This window comes from Lagenorhynchus albirostris, chromosome 9, assembly GCF_949774975.1.
Source record: "Lagenorhynchus albirostris chromosome 9, mLagAlb1.1, whole genome shotgun sequence".
Classification (NCBI taxonomy): Eukaryota; Metazoa; Chordata; class Mammalia; order Artiodactyla; family Delphinidae; genus Lagenorhynchus; species Lagenorhynchus albirostris.
Genome location: NC_083103.1, coordinates 44,553,258 through 44,574,189, shown reverse-complemented (window position 1 = coordinate 44,574,189; position 20,932 = coordinate 44,553,258). Strand labels below are relative to the sequence as shown.

Genomic DNA, 20,932 nt, shown 5'->3' with positions numbered 1-20,932 from the left:
TTATTATATAAGATGTTAACATTATAGGAAGCTAAGTGAAAGGCATTTGTACCATTTTTGCAACTTTTCGGTAAGCCTAAATTTATTTCAAAATAAAAAGCTAAATAAAGCAAATTATCACGAAAACATATAGAATATATAACGTAGAAATACATATAATAAAGTGATGAAATTTCAGGTGCAACCTGGCAAAAATAAGACGCACTTACATAATGTTTGATTTCTTTATTTTTTTAATACATTAAGTGGCATTAAACATTTCTTCTAAACTACACCAGTCATACCAGGAATTTTTCGCTATTATTTTTTTAGTTATTGCTGCCCTACAATTTTCTGTTACCTCTTCTTTGGAATTATGAGAGAGATACTGAAATCTCTGTATTTATCTTGCATGTTTCTTAAATCACCTCTCCGGACGCGCAGGCTCAGCGGCCATGGCTCATGGGCCCAGCCGCTCTGCGCCATGTGGGATCTTCCCGGACCGGGGCACGAACCCGTGTCCCCTGCATCGGCAGGCGGACTCTCAACCACTGCGCCACCAGGGAAGCCCTTATATCTTTGTTCTTTTGAAATAATTCTTCAGCTTATTCTTTCATTTTGCTATTCATCAGAGTCTATTTACTGTTTAGACTGTCTTTTAATTTTTCAACCATCTTTAAAACTAGCTCTTTTTCATGAAAGTTAGATGCAATACTCTCTCATATTCTTCTGGGGATACTCCATATAAATATTAAATTTAAAAAAATACATGAGAGGGACTTCCTTGGTGGTCCAGTGGCTAAGACTCCGTGCTCCCAATGCAGGGGGCCCGGGTTCGATCCCTCGTCAAGGAACTAGATCCCACATGCCGCAACTAAGAGTTTGCATGCCGCAACTAAGAATTTGCATGCCACAACTAAGAGTTCGCATGCCACAACTAAAGATCCCGCATGCCACAACGAAGATATCGCACTTGACAATGAAGATCCCGTGTGCTGCAACTAAGACCCGGCACAGACAAATAAATAAATATTAAAAAAAAATACATGAGAACAATGCTTGATACCACACCTAGTATGCACTAGATAAATATTAACAATTATTGTTTCCAAGATCCTCTGTTTATTCTAATAACTACTTGCTTGGGTGTTAGTTCTTTTGTTTGTTGACTGGTGTCACCCTTTCATGGTATTGGTCTTCCTTGGGTATTTGGTTGTTCTTGATTTTGTTCTCACCTTGGTATTCCTTGTTCTCTGTGCCTGAGGTAGTTTCAGTTTATCACAGTTTGCTCTGATGATTGTGAGGAAGGGATAAAATGTAATCTTGGACGGTGCATACCAGTGGCTGATAATTCTGTTTGTGAAATGAGGTTTCCTTTCCTGGATGTAGCCACCTGAAGTACTGCCTGACTTATCTGCCCCAAGTTTCCAGAGTCACTGTGACAGTCTAGTGTAAAATATCATTTCAGGATAACTTTAGCTTTGAAAAGTGAATGGACTGAGAAGCCAACCCAACCAGAGGTTTCAAGTTCCATTTCCCAGTTACCCTTTATGGTTGTTCTAGGACATTGTGCCTTTCCCCCAGCCCACCCCCCAACTCCTTGTATCATTTACCTCTGACATTGAAGTCTTTGACTCTTGCTCTGCCATTCTGATCCCATCTGCCCTCTGACTTTCAGGGAATCCCCCAAGTTCCAAATCTGTTTATAATCCTAGGCCATGGTTTTTTTTTTTTTTTTTTAATAACTCTGTGTCCTGGTCACCTGGTAAACTCAGATTCATGCTTTTCATGTTTCAAGACTCAAACTGTTTTTGACTCTTTGAATCATACTTCTTTAACCATATTTCTTTTCTGAACTTAAGAGCTCCTTGTATACACTTTTATTGTTATTTACAAATGTCTATGTCCTTTCCCATGACTCTCTGAATAAATTAACAATTGAAAGATACTCTCTCCAAAGGTCTATTAGTAACCCTAGTGTGCCCACAAGATTATTTTCCTTAGATAGTATTGCTGAGAGGTAACTTACACTTTGCAGGTTTTTTTAAATAATGAAAAATCTTATATCACTAATTTGGAGTTTATGGTACCGTGGAGCACGAATGAAAAACAGTTTAACTTGTCCTAGCTATGAAAAAAATGATTAGAATGAAAAATCCTAGGAAGAACAATTAGGATGGAGATGACTTTTTCTATCCTAGAGAACAGATTTTTAACACTTTAGAACCACTTCTAGACTAGTTTATGCTAACCCTATAATTATTCCTATATATTCATTGGGAGAAGAGTAGTAGATGGAAACCCTGTGGGCTCTGTAATCAGGCAGATGTGATTTGGAATCTCAGGTTTGCTACTTATTACCTTTGTGAAACTAGATAAGCAACTTGAACACTCTGAGCCTGTAGAAGGCAGCCTTCTAAAATGGCTCAAGGTGATCTTTCCCTCCTGGTATTCATGCCTTTGTGTAATATTCTCTCCTCTTGAATATGGGCTGGATCTAGTAACTTGCATTTTAAAAATTTTATTTATTTATTTATTTTTAATAATCAACAGAAATTTATTTCGCACAGTTCTGGAGGCTGGGAAGTCCAAGATCAAGGTGCCAGCAGATTCGGTGGCTGGTGAAAGCCTGCATCCTGGTTCACTAGTGACTTGCTTTAATGAACAGAACACAAGAAAAGTGATGGAATAACACTTCCAAAATAGGTTATAAAAGTCTGTGACTGCTGCGTTACTGGCACTCTCTCATTTGCTCACTTCGATGATGCCAGCTGGCATGTTGTAAGCAGCACTATAGAGAGGTCCACGTGTCATGGAGCTGAGGGCAGCCTCCCACTCAGTCCAGCAGCCTGTGAAAAACTGAATCTTGGCAACAGGAGTGAGCTTGGAAGTGGCTCCTTCCCCAGTGGAGCCTTGAAATGACTGTAGCCCTGGCCAATACCTTCATTGCAGCCGTGGGAGACACTGAAGCAGAGTCTGGAGCTAAACTGCGCCTGGATTCCTGACCTACAGAAACTGTGAGGAAATACATGTTTTTTACAGCCAATAAATTGTTATTCAACAGATAATACTGATGTCATACCTCACAGAGATATAATTAAAAAATGAATTAAAAACACCTGGCATCGTGTGTATGTGTGTGTGTGTGTGTATACACACACACACACACACACACAAAATGCCAGATGTAAGGATCTCTACCAGGCAATGTTTTGTTATAGCATTGTTGGTTATAGCATTAGTATAATGGTTTTTAATAATGCTATAGTTTTACAATGACTTTTGATACATATCTTATTTGACTCTCAGAGCAGGGATATAAGTAAAACTGTGGTGTAATAAGAAAGGTATGTGGTCTTAGTCCTGGGTTTCTGGCACAGAGCCATCCAAAGAAAACTCGGAGTTTCCTGAGTGATAGGAGCGCCTTTTGTCTTTCAGTAGGAGTCTCTTTTGAGCACTCTTGAGTTTATGCTAATGAGGTGACTTAGGGTGGGGCTCCTAGATAACCACGGGATGGGGCTGGTCACCAGAAAGACTAAGTGATTGGAGGGTTGGAACTTTCACACCCACCCACTGACATCTGGGAAGGGTAAGGTCGGGGAGGGCTACAGATTAAGCTCTATAGAAACTCTTGAACCACAGGAGTTGAGCTTCTGGGTTGGTGAGCACGTGGGCATGTGGGGAGAGTGGCCTGCTAGGGGGAGAGCGTGCGAGGGTGAGCTTGGAAACTCCGCACTCCCTCCTCTATATACCTTACTTACCCTATGCATCTCTTCCATTTGGCTGTTCCTGAGTTATAGACTTTTATAACAAACCAGTAAATTTGAGTAAATGTTTCTCTGAGTTCTGTCAGCCACTCTAGTAAATTGAACAGGAAGAGGGGGTCATGGGAACCTCCAATTTAACCTGTACCTGCTATTGGTGTCTGAAGGAGGGTTGGTGGGGACTCTTGTTGGACTGAGCCCTTAACCTGTAGGATCTGACACTATCTCCAGGTAAACAGTGTCAGAATTGAATTAAATTGTAGGACTCCTCAGTCAGTGTCTGCTGAGAATTGGAAAACTGCTTGGTGGTGTTGTAAAAAACACATATTAGAAAAACAGAGACTAAAATATTATTCCTCTTTTACAGAGGAAGAAACTGAGCTTCAAGAGAATTTAAGTGACTTGTCTAAGGTTCTACAACTAGAACGTGTCAGAGCTGAGATTCAAACCTAGCCTTTCCCCATCATTACCATCTCGACATCTAACACTTAACGAACAACTCTTAGGTGTCAGACATTATTCTAGGTCCTGAAAATACAGAGGTAGATAAGAAAGTCAAGGTCTCTGCCCCCATGGAGTTTACATTCCGCTTTATGCAATTGGAAATGAAAATTAAAATGTTTCATTATTTAAATCTTTCCTATGTTTATTTTGGAGTAGTGTGTTTTCAATATTTTATGACTTGGAAATGCAATGTTTCCTTTATCATCAACTTTGTCCTGATTTGAGTAAATTTCACTAGCAGTGATGTAATACAAAGCAGAGGCATGGTTGTGTGTTTCAGTATTTGATTGGCTAAGTACTAGATAAATCCTCCATACCTACACCAAACAATTCTTCACTGATTTTCATAAGTTTGTGTCTTGAACTTCAGGGCTTTGTTTCATAAGCTCTATTCATTTCTCATGTTTTGGCCTAAAGTTTAGTTGATGAAAGTCTGCTTTTTTCCTTGAATACAAAATTAAGCAAAAATAGAATAGGTACAGTTTATTGGTGTTGCACAATTTAAGGAGTGACGGACTTATCTGATGTTTGCAGGAACACTGAGACTATCCTAATTGGTAGTCAATATATTGTGAAATCATTAAGACTCAGAACTTCAAGCCCATAACAGACTATAGCTCTTTATTGTATCTGACTGGACACTGAAGCCTTGAGAGTAGCTTGTTTTCTAGAACAAGTACACAGTTTGACTGTCAGAAAGAAAACTGTTTCCAAAGCCTTCCTGAAAAGGGATGTTATATTGGCTTAGTTCCTGATGACAGCTGTCTGGTTGATTCATGGTGCTTTGATCGACCATATGTGTATTTAAAAGCTGGGAGGGCTACGTGAAAAGTGAGTTGCTGTTAAAGTGGATGCATTCTAGAGCGATTCTCACTGCTGCCTCTTGAAATAGGTGCTTCGTTGAGAAAGAAAATGGTGTATGAATGTTTCTGAGTGTATCTGGGAGCCTTTTAAAGACTCCAGAAGTACTTGATGATTGACAATACAATGTACCATGACTTTTTACTTTACTTTTCATTTATACATGTAGAATAGTAAAAATAACATTTTGCATTTTAAAACCCCTCTCTAAACCCAAAGTACTTCGTGTTAGGCACTTAATTCTTCCATAGCTGTAACACGGTTATACAACCTACCTCAGAATTAACTGCCTAAGACCCACAAAGTGCTCTAGAAATGGATATCCAGAGTGACTTTTAAAATATTGTTTTAGTAGCATGGAGAAAAGCCCTGGACTAAAATCTTACTCTGTCATCCCAGGCCAACCCCAATGCTGTACCATTCAGACCAGAGTTCTCTTTACATTATTTTGGGAAGAGAGGTAGGGGCTACTTTATATGAAGTCTTGAAATCATTAAAAATTAAGTTAACAAATAGTTCCAACAGTGAAATCCTAAGGATGAGTGAGTCTCTTTTGCTTCTCTACCCTCTAAGAATTCTGGGATCCTCTTCCTTGAGGGACAGGGGAAGGATAGGAAAGAGTTACGACACCAACAAGGACATGATTTAGCAGCCAACTTGAAGAGTTACTAGATAAGGCTTGGAGACTCAACATTCATCCCTTCATTCAATAAAAACATAATGAAAGCCAAATATGGGTATTTTTATACATCATAAGTCTTTGATTAATGCACTATTATTTCCTTATAAGAAAAAATAATCAAAAGATAATCACCATTATATTTTGCATGCCCTCAAATTTAGATAGTTGTCAAGTTTGTGCCACAAAACAGTGCCATAAGGAGTATAGCATGGTGCTTTATGGGATAAAAAGAGGCCCAATATATGTTCCCTCCTTTTAAGAGTGGAGATGGAGACTCTTTCAATTAACATGTACATTTTCCAAAGTGGGGTCTCTAAGGTTCTGGGTCTTCTCAGAAGTATATGAAGGTCCCAGTGTCATCCAAACTCTGAGCTCTTCAAAAGAAAGGGTGGATATCATGTACTAATGGATTTAAAATACCCCAGGTATAGTCCTCAATGCCCTCACACATTTACAAATACCCCTTGGAGATGGTATCCTAATCCCCACCCCCTTCTCCCCTGTGAGGACCACAATGCCTTCCCATTGTACTTGAAATAAAATCCAAACTCCTTATATTGGCCTCTAATACTCTAAATAATTTGGTTTCTTCCTACCTCTTTGACAATTTTTACCACACGCACAGTGACATGTGTGCATTACTCCAGATGTTTAATCTTCCTATTCCTCAAACACACCAAGCTCTTTCTGTATACGGGTGTTTGCACTTGCCTTCTCTCCATCTGGAGTATTCTTTCCCCAATCTTCAACTGACTGGCTCCCTCTTATCACTCAGGTTTTGGCTGAAATGTCACTTTCTCAAAGAGACTATCTCAGATTAACTCAGTTAACATTCTCCTTCATTAACCTATTTACTTAATAGTGCTCAATAGTTTGTCTTTCCCACTAGAATGTAAATTCTTGAGAGTAATGACACCTTTACTCCCTTTTCTTAGTGTTGCTGTGGATTCAGTCTAACTTTGATATTTCTTTCAGCATGTCTGTGGACTTTTAGGAAGGTAAGAGTCAAATGTAGGCATTTAGATCATCACCTTACACCTGAAGTCCCAGCTTGTTTGGGGAAGGGTTTATTTTGCTCAAAGGTATTTGTCAAGAAAGCCTTGTGAACTGCGATGTAACAGATTTTGCCTTGTCAACACATAACTCTTCTGAGAAGTTAAAACAATCTTGTAGGGAACTTGTTTACAATTTTGACAGAAAACAGCTTTGAAGATAGAGGACCACTCAAATTATTTCTGGCTGATCATTTCCCCTACAAAGCATATGACTTATTAAACATAAAAAATTTTTTAAAATCCCATCACATTTATCAGGGTCTTTGACAAGTTAAAGGAAAAATGAATAGATTTGTTTTCAAGGTTAATTTCTAATTTGAATTACACACCCGATTCATAACTAGGCCAGCCTAAACTAATACGTAAAATCCATTTATTACCAAGTTGTCCCACGAAGAGAAATGGCATTTTTGATAATATCTAATAATGTCAATACATGTGCTGATTTAGTTTCTGGTCTATAAAATATTACCAGTGGCAGAGTTTTGAGTGATAGCACTATGGTAGATGGCAGAATAACCAGAGATCAGACTATTTCAGTTTGGGCTGGGACTCATCATTGCAGCTAAGTTTACCAGTAAATTCTAGTTTTATATTGCTTTCCCTTTAGACCACTATATTAGTTAAGATGATTTTGTCTATGGTAATAGAAAATCCAATGTAAAGGGTCTTAAACAATAGTTTTATTGGCCTGGGCAACAAAAAAATTAAAGGCAGGAATGTGATCAAGTTTGGTTCAGTCAGGGCTCTGGTTTAATTTCTAATTTTTTGGTTGTGCCCGCCCCTATGTATTGGCTTTATCCCCATGCTGGTAGCTAAAGAGTTGCAGCGATTCCAGGCCTCCCAAGTACACAGGATATTTATCTCTTCATTAAGAGTGAGGAAGCAACTTTTGTCAAAGCCCCTGTAATACTGCTCTTGCTTTTCACTTGCCTGTATTGGGTCACATGCTATTCCTGGGCCAGTTACTGTGGCCAGAGCAATACTATGCCTTAACAGGCTTACAGCCAGGTTCCTTGAACAATTTTTGTAAGGGCAATGGCATTACACTCACTGGTGCTTTTCAAACAGTGGATCAGGACCTAAGAATGGGTCATACAATTAATCTTTGAGTTTTCATCATTAAAAAAATTAAATATATTTGGGATTACATTGCACATACAAAGGATTAGTACTGTTCTATGAAACTCTGGTGCTCACACATGCCCACACCTAGATTATATTGTAAAACCTGTTTGCTATGTGAATTGGGGTCAAAAAACTATCTTAGACAAAACAAGTCCACTCCTGAAGCTGGAGACAGATCAGCTTTTACTTAAGTATATGGATTATGTAGGGGAAAAGTGGATACCTGAAAGAAAATCAGGGTACAACTTGGGAGAGGAAAATAGATGCTGGGGATTAATCAATAATTTCCACTGTAACCTGCCTGACGCTTGAGTTATGCCTTCAACTATACTAGATTCCAACACAGTCATAAACAAACATATTTTAGTTTTTCCAATGTACATTTCCCTTCCAAAAAAGCACTTCATTCCTTTCATCCAGTAAGTATCCACGATGGGGCAATTTATAAATTTTATCATTTGGTTGTTGGAAAACATTATGGTACAAGACTAATGTAAAAAGCTTGACTTATGGGAATTCCCTGGCGGTCCTGTGGTTAGGACTCTGTGCTTCCATCACAGGGGGCACAGGTTCGATCCCTGGTTGGGGAACTAAGATCCTGCAAGCCACGAGGCACAGCCAAAAAAAAAAAAAAGCTTGTCTTAACCATGTCCTACTGTCTAGCACAAGGAACTATAGTCAAGATCCTGTGATAAACCATAATAGAAAAGAATTTGGAAAAGAATGTATATATATGTATAACTGAGTCATTTTGCTATACAGCATAAATTGATACAACATTGTAAATCAACTATATTTCAATAAAGAAAAAAAAAAGGCTTGGCTTCCAAGGGAAAAAATCCACATATTTCAAAAAACTGAGCACATCTTATCATCACCCTAATCTTTATTTAGGTTAAAATTTTTAACTTATTTGACAAGAACGTTAGAGCTCATTCTAGTTCAACCCCTTTCATTTGGTAAGCGAAGAAACTAAGGCCAAGAAAGAAGGATGAACTTATCTAAGGCAATTAATTAGTTGAAGAACACAAGTCTCTTGATAGCTGCTTCAGAAGTCTTTCCATTGTAACTAATTAACAGTGCAGTTATTACCAACTTTAACAAATGAAAGTAAATAACTTGCATAAGCTCCAGAGGCACCTAGATTTACATAGCTGTTGGATTCTTTCAAGAGTTGTAGGTGAATTATATTTTGCAGAGTAAAATTGCATTTTTAAGGAAACAGGGGGCTTATTAATAAATGCTGCTTTGGGCAGTCAAAAAGATATTTGTGACTGTGATACATGTTCACAGCAGTATTATTCACAGTAGCCAAAGACAGATATAACCCAAGTGTCCATTGATGGATGACTGGATAAACAAAACGTGTATACACACACACACACACACACACACACACACGAAAACTATTCAGCCTTAGAAAGAGGAAATTCTGGCACATGCTACAACATAGATGAACCTATTTATAGCTGTGTGAAATAAGCCAGACTGAAAAGGATAAATACTGTATGATTCCACTATGAGGTCCCTAGAGTAGCTAAATTCAGAGACAGAAAATGCAAATAATGAGTGCCAGGGACTAGGGGAGGAGAATGGGGGGTTAATGTTTAATGGGGACAGTTTCAGTATGGGAAGATGAAAAAGTTCTGGGGACGGATGATGGTGATGGTCCTTAATGCCATTGTATACTTAAAAGTGGTTAAAATGGTAAATTTTGTGTAATGTATATTTTCCTACAATTAAAAACAAAAAAGAAAACCTTGTACAGAGTAAAAAAAAAAAAATGCTGCTTCTGAAGTCTTTGAAAGACAAAGAATAGTTACTGCCTTATCTGTTTAAGTTGAAGCCAAGAATTTTAAAGCTAATTTTCATAATGTTATAGTATGAATTATATTTCACCTTAATACCTTACCTTTTAAGTTAGGGAATTCAATTCACTGAGCACTTACAGTATTACTAGAAATTTGCTAAATCTATGAATGATCCCAAAGAAGTCTAAACTACAAGAGATTACAATTTGTGTATTTATATACGTGTGGTACTAGGGCAAGATTTACATAGGAAACAATCCTCATTAAGAAATCAAGACAGGCGGAAGTGGGGTGGGGGAGGGAAGGATTGAGAGTTTGGAATTAGCAGATGCAAACTATTATATATAGGATGGATAAACAACAAGGTCCTATTGTATAGCACATGGAACAATAGTCAATATCCGGTGACAAACCATAATGGAAAATATGAAAAGTAATATATATAAAACGGAATCACTTTGCTGTACAGCACAAATTAACACAACACTGTGAATCAACTATACTTCAATAAAATTTTTTTAAAAAGACAAAAAAAAATCAAGGCAATTTCAATTACACTTGACCCTTGAACAACATGGGGGTCAAGGGTGCTAACCTTCCGCGAAGTTGAAAATCTGCGTATAACTTATAGTCACCCCTCCCTATCCGCGGATTTAACTAACCATGGGCCATGTAAGCACTGTATAATTTACTACTGAAAAAAATCTGGGTATAAGTGGACCCATGCAGTTCAAACCTGTGTTGTTCAAGGATCAATTGTACTTGAATTATAGGGATTAAAAGTGGGATAATGTATATAAAATATTGTACATTGGCTATACCTCAATAAAACAAAAAACCCCCAAAGTGATAAAGAGAGATTCCTGATAATATCATCTAAACAAAGATCCAATCATCCCTGAGGCTACTGCAAACACTGACCAATAAGTAAAACTTTCTGACTTGAGTAAGTTTGATTTGGGTTTCTATAAATTACAATTGAGAGCCTTGACTAATACAAGAAACATTTGTGGTTCGTATTTTTATTCATGGAGAATGGGTTGCCAACTAAATTAATTTCAGAAACAGGCAAAAAAAAAAAAGTGGGAGAGCCCTTTTGGATTGGATACATTACAGGAACTTCACTGTTTCATGCAGGCAAGAAGGGGAGCTGTCATTTGAGGTTGCCATGTTATTTAGCCCCCAAATATCTCTTCCAATATTAAGTAGAACGCCACCCATTTCTTCCTTTAGAGTTTTCTTTTGTGTGACGGTGTTTGTCAGCCTTCCCTCTACTTCTAGATAGAGCCTCTAGTATTTGGAGCCTTAGGGAGTACTGGCAGAATGGTAACCAAAGGTTTTTGGAGGTAGAAAATAAAGGGAATCTGAGTGCTCAAGATTTACTTTGCTTTGGTTTTATTTAAGGAAGGTTGATTCTGAAGGGTAGGTAGAGTTTAAACATAAAGGGAAAGAATCTCCTCTTTTGGGATTCAGTCATGGTAACTACAGTGGGTTAGAGTAATAAAGAAGTTGCTGTCTGGAACTAGACTTGCCCATCATCCAGCAGGTACAAGACCTACCTTTAGGTACAAAAGTCTGTTCTCACTAGCTGCACATGGTACCCATAGGTTAGTCCTGATAGGTTATAGAACAGGTCAGTAGTTGACATCAAAAACCAAGTTGGGTAGTGCCGGCATTAAACAGGTCTAGTAGCAGTTAGCAGTGTCTCAGTCAATAGATTTGGGTTTCAATGCAGAAAAGCAGCCTCTCAGAGAAGGTGGTTAGGGGTAAAGGACTAGAAAGCGAGAGGTCTTATATCTCAAGAGGCTTACATCCTGGACAGATGACCTAAGCAGAGGCTCAGGTTCAGCAATCACACAGGGAGTCTGGTTACCACACTTGAGGCACCAGCCAAATGTACACATCATGGCATTGTACATACTTCTCGAAATAGCGTACCTTTAATTCTGGGATCAGCTGACAAAAAGTACTGCATGTATGAGTATCATGAATCTTTCTGGAGAATTAATTTTACTTGATAGCAATTTAATCCCTGTTACATATTTTTATACTAAAACAAGCAGTCATGCTTTGAAGTAGATGGCTATTTTGGATGAATTTAGACAAGAAAGCACAGATTTCAAAGAAATGCCCACATCTTATTAAGGAGTTTTAGCTATACTCCCAAGTCATTTTTTGATGCTCTTAGAAAAGTTTGAAATGCAACGAAGGCAAAAGTACTGTCAGAAAAGGCCACTTTAAACTAGGTTCTGCTACTTGTGTGACCTTGGGCAAATTCAGAAATTACCTAATCCCATAGGATTGTTGTAAGATTACTGATAACACACAAGCATCTAGCAGAGTAACTGACAGGTACATAGGTGCTTAATGTGACAAAGGAGAAAAAGCCTGGGCTAAAAATACTTAACCTTGCTGCCTCGTATTAGGTCAGGTCCTATATAGCCTGTTAGATCTCCACACAGAATAAAAACTCAGACTGGAAGTGTGAGTGTGGAGTGAAGTTTGACTGGAACATGGCTGGATATGGCAAGGAACTAATGTAAGTCACTTATCTATTCCTGATTACCCACTGTTAGATTTATATACATAGTCATTTTATCTTAATAACTCTTTAAAGAAGGCATAATTACAATTTTACAAATGAGATAATAGGTTCAGAAAGGCTCAAATTGACCAAAGTTAAAGAGCTAGTTAGGGAATTCCCTGGTGGTCCAGTCGTTAGAACTCCGAGCACTCACTGCTGAGGGCCTGGGTTCAACACCTGGTCGTCAGGGAACTAAAATCCCACAAGCTGCTCGGCATCGCCAAAAAAAGAAAAAAAAAAAAAGCAAATTAAGTAGTGGAGCAGGTACCTAAGCTTAATCATTCTATCACATTCTACCTTAGGGAGGGGAGGTTCTCCTCTTCCCCAAAATGGGGAGTGGGTTTGAATAAGTGAGATTAAATAAATAATGGCTATCTAGTAGTTATATGGTAGGTCTTGACTATAGAAATAACACAAAAAACATTTAACCCTGAGTTGGTGAACTGTGTTGGGTGATGTGACATGGAAGAGAAGACTAGAGGCAGGAATGTCAGTGAGAAATCTTTCATAGTGGGCTTCCCTGGTGGCGCAGTGGTTGAGAATCTGCCTGCTAATGCAGGGGACACGGATTCGAGCCCTGGTCTGGGAGGATCCCACATGCCGCAGAGCAACCGGGCTGGTGAGCCACAACTACTGAGCCTGCGCGTCTGGAGCCTGTGCTCCGCAACAAGAGAGGCCGCGATAGTGAGAGGCCCACGCGCCGCGATGAAGAGTGGCCCCCGCTTGCCACAACTAGAGAAAGCCCTCGCACAGAAACGAAGACCCAACACAGCAAAAATTAATTAATTAATAAACTCCTACCCTCAACATCTTAAAAAAAAAAAAGGAAATCTTTCATAGTATTCTAAGAATACACTGATAGCGGTTTCAAGTCCAATCATCTTCAAGTACAGTAAAGCCTCGTTAATTTAGACTATAGTATATTGAATCGGCAATAATCTATACACAAATTGAGAAACAAAGAAAATCTGAAAATATTCTTCACACTCCCTCCACCTCCCCACCAGTTCAGCTCGAATCAAAGCTCTGACATTCCCCAGTAACTTCTCCTTAATGGCCACACTAAATTCTAGGTAATGGAATGACTGAGCCCAAACCACAAAGAGTAGCATTCTATACACGATAGCATACAAATATAAGCTACCATGCCCTCTTCCATTTTTCGTTGGTTCACCTTCACCAACATTTTTTCCTTTATTTAGCATCTACTTTAGTAAGGTCTTCTGCCAGATAATGGAGACACAGAGCTGGATAAGATCATATAACAGCTCAGTCCAATAACACTGGAAATTATGAGACCACCAAGCAGTTCACAGCTGAGACATACACAAAAAATAGGGCCAAACAGAAAGATTTAGAGAATGAAAGTACTGAAGATAAATTAAGTCAAAGGGTTGAAAAGCAAATAGGAGTCTGTCAGGAAGCAAGGAGAAGGAATGGTTTTTTGAGACCTGAAAGCATAATACAGTGATATGTTTAGGCAAGAAGGTCCCTGTGATTGGAGGGTTATAGGGTGGCATGCTTAGAAACATTGGTAGCGATTAGCTCCTAAAAAGATACATCATGCTAGGAAACTGGGACTTTTCCTTGTGAATCAATATTTCCCACAGTCATGACCATGGAACCCTTTGAAATTACGTGAAGAAGAAATACCAACAGTAGTACAGGTTTAAATTTTTGATTCTTTACCTTTCTTAAAATCTAAGAGGTATAAAAAATTTGAATCATTTTTTTAAAACCCCAAGATATCATCAGTGAAGTAAATCATCTTTTATTTTCATCTTATATTTGGTTATCAAGAGGCATGCAAAACCCTCCAATTTTAATGAGAACAGTGTTTTTGTGTCTTTTTGTCACATATCCGCTTAATATTAGGTGTAATGTTGCTAAGTCGGATCCGCATGTGAGGTGCAGCATCGAGTCTTTTCCTGTATTTCGTTTTTGTTGCAGCATAATATGAAAATCCTGTCTCACACAGGTGCATTGTAGCAAAAGGAAGAAGTACACGAACTGCACGCCTTGCAACACTTGGGTACTCTTGAATTAGGCTACTCCAAAAATCATTTAGTGAAAGTTCACTGAAATTTTGTTTCACTTGAGAATCAGATGTTAAATCAATCAGGCTCTCGTAGTCCCGTGCTACTAATGAGGCTGGTTTAACAGTTACTGTAAATGGATTTCTAACCCAAGCATTATTGTCATTTGTTACAGGAAAATATTTTAACAGAGTAGAGCGCAAACCCCTTAGGTGGTGCACTATGGCACTGCAAATATCTTTATCAACTGTAGAATTAATTTCAGTCAAAAAGTCACTGAGTGTAGGAAAACAATCAAAGTTTTCTTCTTCAACAGATGAGGCCCAAAATTCCAATTTTCTTAACAATGATGACATTTTATCAAATACTGTGAACACTGTCACATTTTTTCCTTGCATTGACAGATTAACCTCATTTAATTTAGTAAAAATATCTGCAAGATATGAGAGTCTTAGCAGCCAAGATGAATTTGTTAAACAATCAGACAGTCGAAAAGCAGAATCCATGAAAACCAATAGTTCACGACGAAGCTCAAAAAGTCTTACAAGAACTTTACCTCGGGAAAGCCACCTCACCTCTGTATTTAGAAGAAGGGCTGTGTGCTGGGCACCCATTTCTTCACACAAAATTTTTAGTAGTCTGGATTGATGTGGTCGAGCTTTAATATAATTGATGATTTGTACGGCCTGATCTAGCACATTTTTCAGAGATGCAGGCATTGTTTTAACTGCTAGTGCATGTCTATATAACAGGCAGTGACTACTGGAGCTTTCGGGAGCCACATATTTTATCAAGGTGACAGCCTCAGCAATTTTCCCGTCCATTGCCCTGGAAGCATCACTACAAACATCAACACATTTTTCCCATTCAATTTCATGTTTCTGCATAAAACTGTTAATGCAGTTGAAAATTTCTTCACCAGTGGCATTACTCTGCAAAGACTCACATAAGAGTAGGTCTTCCTCAATAGACTTATTAAACCTGTAACGAACAAACACAAGCAGCACAGCAAGTCCTGAAACATCAGCTGATTCATCTAGTTGCAGTGAAAACCCATCACAAATTTTCAGTCTACAAACAAGCTCTTCTTCAATGTCAGCAGCTAGATCCTTAATTCGACGTGCAACAGTACTGTTTGATAGTTGTACTGCATCTATTTTTTTACTATACTGTTCGTCAAACATCCGCATCACCACATCTTTTGCACAAGGCTTGATAAGCAATTCTCCAATAGTATGAGCCTCTCCACTCAGGGCTATATGGTAACTTACATTGTATGATGCTTCTGTAGCACTTTCATTATCTGTATTGACAATTTTAGGTGCTGGGGGTTTATTATTTTCAGGTGAATCAAGATGTTGCTTGAAAAAGCTTATGTCTTTGTCTTTGTATGCAGCATGTTTAGTTTCCAAATGTCTTCGAAGCTTACTAGGGGCCAAAGAGCTATTTGATAAAATTTTCTTACATAATACACACTGGGCATGAGGTGCATCTCTATTTCCAAAGTAAGTAAATCCAAAAGACAAATAACTTTCATCATATTTTCTTCTTTTTGGTTTCTTACTAAATGTTGTTATTTTGTTGGAATTGGACATAAATTTGACCCTGGAAAGCTCACCTTCTGAATTTTTAGAAACTGCAGGCTGCAACTGCTCATCTTCACTCTGTAATATTCCAACCTTTTGATCATTTGATTCAGACACAATTTGATAACAAAAAGATTCTACTTCTTGTTTAAGACTTCCTTGTTTCAGCAACAGATCCATAGGCAATGAATTTGTGGTACAAAACATGGTTAATTTAGAATAAACATTGAGTATCACAAATGTGTTGAAATTATAAGACAGGATACACAGAAGATGAGCAACCATCAAAGAGATGATATATAGCAACACATCAGTTAATTTGTAAGTGCTGCCTATGCATCAACGCGCAGATGGAACATCACACGTTCGTGTATCAGGTGATCTCTCATTCGACTTCCTGGTGCTCTCAGGTATGGCACACCTTTTCTTAAAGGTAGATTATCACATAAAAATAAAAGCTATAGAAATGAGTTTAGTAGTCTTAAACTTACATTTAAAAATAAATTCTAAAAGAAGAAACTATTGTTAGCATTGATCTTTTTCTCACAACGCTTATTAACTTAAGATAACATTAATCTTCTATAAAACACAGTATGGGAACCATTGGACTAAGAAATAATGAGTTGATAAATGCATTTTTAAGGAAGGGACCTTGAGGTCCCATGGCAGGGTTGGCAAACTTCTCCTGTAAAGTGCCATACGGTAAATGTTTTTTACCTGATGGGCCGTATGGTCTCTGTTGCCAACTACTCAGCTTTGTAGTTGTAGCATGGCAGCAGCCATAGACAAAACGTTAAAGAATGGGCAAGTTGTGTTCCAATAAATCTCTATTTATAAAAACAGACAGCGTGGGGCCATAATTTATCATCCCCTTTCATGATATACAGTATCTTGGAATCTCTTCTAGCTTTCTGATGCCTACTGCCATTAGATACATTCACTGTTGACACCGTCATACATCTTAAGGCTCCTTTCAGGGCTAGTAATTATTCTGATAAGCTATGTCAAAAACACAAACAGTTCAAAGTTTTGCAAGACACAGAATTCTGGTGTATCTAAACACTGTGTGTTAACATTGAAAAATAAACTGTAAACCAAAAGTTAGCTACTATTTCTCTGGACTTAAATTACATAAATATTTATATTATCCAAAATAAGATTCATTCAAAATAATGCATATATTTTACTGATTACTCTCCATCCCATTACTCTAGGTGAAGGCTTAACGAAGACCTAAAGAAAACTCTCATTTAAATAGGTTTATTCCTCATATAAGAGTTTTTTAAAAGCATAATTAAATGGAAGGGTAATGCAAATTTTAGGACCTCTGATGAATACCAGCCTTATAAGTTAAGGCATTCAAATTTAGTGTCTACCTAAATATAGCTAGTTTGATTTAAAGTTTGAGTTAAACTTTATGATTTGGCTCAGAGTAAGCTTTGGATTCTCGTATCAGATCCTGAATTAAAATGGTTTTCTCAGTAACAGCTAGAGGGTAAGATACCTGAAATGAGGAGCACTCCCTTCTGCAATCACTCTCTCCACCTTGGCAGCTTGAAACGCAGACGCTTCAAAAAAAATGAAATTAAGGGATAGGGTGGAAGGGGAGTAACCAAAAGCCTAGAATGAGAAAAAATAAAATTAGACACTACAAAAGGAGAACGACCTATACACCTCTAAGATGACCATTCTTTACAACTTATTTTAGAGCCAGGCAGTGCAAATGATTCTTCACTGCAATGCAGATCTTAGACTGAAACAGAAGATGCCTAACATAGTAAAAATGTTAATATTTTCGTCCTGTTTAATACCCTGGTAATTTCATTATTTTGTAACGCTCCCCCATCCACTGACTTCAAAGAAAAACATTAAAAACTCTCAGAAGCGAAACCTAACTTTTAAAAGTACAGCCACACCTTAGTGTCTCTAAAACTAAGCACTGAAAGTAATCTAAAATGGAATTATACATGGAAGGGTTACATGAACTATGCTTTTTTGTTACAACCACCCTTGTCTCAATAACCAAGCTCCTTAACTTACTAATGTTTATTGAGTGATCACTGTTTACTATGTGCCAGTAACTGCTAAATCCTTCCTAGATTAGGTCACTTAATCCTCAAAACAAACGTGAGAGTCAGGGACTATTATTAAAAACCCCCCTTTAGGGATGAACAAATAGATACAGAGAGGCTAAGTCACCTGCTAAGTTAACACATCTGTGAAGAACTCAGAACGGAACCCAGAAAGTTCGACTGCAGAGCCCACGTGCCTAGTCACTGCTTGTGTGTCCCTGAATACTCTTAATCTCTCAAGCACTAAAAAATCTGTTACCAGGAGTTGGATGGTGCAGAGAGAAATGAATTACAATGGGTTACAACTGCCAGAAAGTCGAGGGTCTCAAACTGGCAGCAGGAGAAAGCCCTACATCTTCATTCCTGGGAGCGAAAGAGTAGACCGTCCTTTCACAGTCCTGAATGCGCTTTAGCTGCCGAGAACTTCATGGAAACGCTGGGTGACCTCAAAATTTAGGATTCCTCTCCCCTGCTACCAGAGACGGACACGACGGAGTGAAAACGCTTTGTTCGGAGGGCCTCAGTTCCACCTTTTTAGAGGTGCTTCCCCGAATCTCTCGAGGACAAAGAGACTGGACTCCCTAAAGCTTCTATTCGACTCCCTGAAAAGGGGCGGGGGGAAACCTCATCTTTTGTCTCTTCGGCTAAGGTGACAGGTAGCACCCTCCATTCAACCCCCACCCTAAGGCGGTTCCTGCTCTGAACAATACCCGTGGGGCAGGAGGGCTGGGTAGGAGTGCAGTCCATTCATAAGCCGAGGCAGGAGGTGGGCACAGACACTCCGCCCAGCACCTAAGTGCTTTTTTCAACGGTCACCTCGATGGGCGGCCCGGCCACCTATCCCTCGGCTGCTCCTTGTCACAGGAGCGCGCTGCCCACCACAGCTGGGGGGCTGGCTTCCTGTGGGCGTCCACCCTCGCCTACGGAACTGCTCTCGCGTCCCCGGGCGGTCGCCTCAGCTAACAACCACAGGAAAACGTCTCAGCACCCGCCGCTATCTTTCTCCTTCATCTCCATCAGTGATGGAGAGAAGGGTCTCGGCTGCGGCTGGGCTGCGGAGCAGCGCCGCGGTCCCCAGCTGAGCCTGCGGCCGCCATTTTACGAAGCTCACGGCAGCGGCCATTTCAGAGCGCACCACTCAGCCGCCGCGGCGGCTCTGGTCCTCACCTTCACCGAGGCCTGAACGGGGTCAAGAGCCAGTCGTCGCGGACTGGAGGGGAGAGGGGGGAAGGGAGGAAGGGGAGAAATGAAAAACAAAACAGAGGGAAGAAGGATTCGGGGGGCCGGGCGATGCTCTCAGCTCAGGGATATCGCCTATGCCACCTCCATAGAGATCCAATTCGCGGCGGGCGCGGTAGCTCCTCTGAAGATAAATTTAGCACTCCGGGGCACCCGAACTTACTGTCTCCTTGAGCGACTCCGCCGCCGCCCAATCAGCGCCGGAGTTGCTCCCCGACACCAATCCGCGCTGAGCAGTGGGGTGGGACCAAAGCAAAGGACCAAGCTCGGTTGAGGCGTTGCCCAGCTGCCGTTGCCCCTGGCAGTCTGGAATCGTGAGCTCGAGGAGGCTGAGTTGAATGGCAGACGTGAAGCGATTGTTTTCAAATTTCCCTGGGCCAGAGCAGCCCAGGCATTTGTTTACAGTGTAGAGTCCTGGGTGCTGTGAGATAGCATTTGTGATCCTGTAGGGCTGGACTGGCTTTGAGAAATCTGCGTATCCACAAGCACTGGGGCTCTGCCCCGGCGGCAGATTTGAGTGGATTCGCGGAGTCTCGGCTGCTGGTGCTTTCACGCCCTCTGTGTTCCCCGAGCCGCACCCCAGGCCCAGATTGCGCAACCGTCTCCTCTTTTCCTTGTTTTCTCACTGGAATCGGGGCAGAAAACTCCTTCTCCCTTCCCCGCCCCTCCCCGACGCTGGCGTGTCGGGGGCCCCTAGTGCGCAGAGCTGGGAGCTGAGCCTGATCTTGCCGGGGCGCTGCTCTCGGGTGACCCCACATGGGGTCGGGGAGCCGCGTGTTACAGCAGCGTCTCCGCAGCGTCAACGGGAAAGAGGCCACTTCCTGTGCCTTTGCACCCCTCACTGGTGGCTCCCTCCTCGGAGGAACGTCCAGCGCTCTGGAACACTCAGTTTGCTAGCTGTAGCATCGGGTGTTTTAAGCCCATTTCTTCTACGCCCATCCCCTCTTTTTAAAAACAACACAGCAAAAGGCTTCGGGCTGTGTATTCGGGCTGTGTGAGATCCGTCGTGGCGACCTGCAGTCTGTTTTTCCAAACTGGCATCTTAAAATATGTACGCTTCTTGGAGGGAATTTGTTAAAATACGCGTAGCTTTAAACAGTGGGTCCTATTGTTTGCAATATTTTAGATTTTCGAGGCCCCGTAGAAATAGCCAAATGAAAGTTGGATCTTGTTTTTAGGCGCTGCACCAATGACAGAAAATTCCCAACTTGTGGTCAAAAGCAAGGGCAGCTTTTGCTTTTCTTAAATATGCTCTTCTTTGATATGCGAATAAATTTCTTAGGCGTTGAAAGAAGTCTAACCTTTTATTTAACAGAATTTTCAGGAGGACTGAAAAGGATGATTTCCTAGGACTGATCATAGATGTTAACATTTGGTCCTAAATGCTTTAAAGGCATTTCAGCATCTTCAGAACTTTGCCCTATGGTAGGCTATCCATATGTTTTTATTATCATTTTAAAATGATCCCTCTTAAATCGGCCTCATTTGAGGGGGAAATCATTTTGGGGAAGGGGCGCAATTTTACTTGAAGAGCGAAGAATTTCATTTTGTAATTGCAGGAGTTGTCTAGCTTCTTAATAATATTGGAATAATATCCCACATTTTCATATGTTTTATATTTCAGAAAAGCC

The 20,932-nt window shown here is 39.9% G+C and overlaps 1 protein-coding gene across 4 annotated transcripts; it reads right to left on the bottom strand.

Moving 5' to 3' along the window:
• Positions 1–210: 210 nt before the first annotated feature.
• On the bottom strand, positions 211–19,425 carry ZBED5 (zinc finger BED-type containing 5). 4 transcript variants are annotated; one of them, XR_009542428.1, is made up of 3 exons: positions 19,230–19,425; positions 17,495–17,610; positions 211–2,994 (listed from the first exon to the last, which is right to left on the bottom strand). XR_009542428.1 is itself a non-coding variant. In XM_060159662.1 (3 exons), the coding sequence occupies exon 3, from the start codon at positions 16,273–16,275 to the stop codon at positions 14,191–14,193; it is 2,085 nt and encodes a 694-aa protein (XP_060015645.1). In that variant the 5' UTR covers positions 16,276–16,448; positions 17,495–17,610; positions 19,230–19,425; the 3' UTR covers positions 14,115–14,190. The 4 variants fall into 4 exon arrangements, 3 of the variants coding, with proteins under 3 accessions (XP_060015645.1, XP_060015644.1, XP_060015646.1); XM_060159662.1 differs by lacking the exon at positions 211–2,994 and adding an exon at positions 14,115–16,448; XM_060159661.1 differs by lacking the exon at positions 211–2,994 and adding an exon at positions 14,115–16,416.
• Positions 19,426–20,932: the final 1,507 nt, after the last annotated feature.

Excerpts from the sequence above, each read along its gene's own strand:
- ZBED5 (XM_060159662.1), bottom strand. The coding sequence starts at position 16,275 with ATGGTTGCTCATCTTCTGTGTATCCTGTCTTATAATTTCAACACATTT.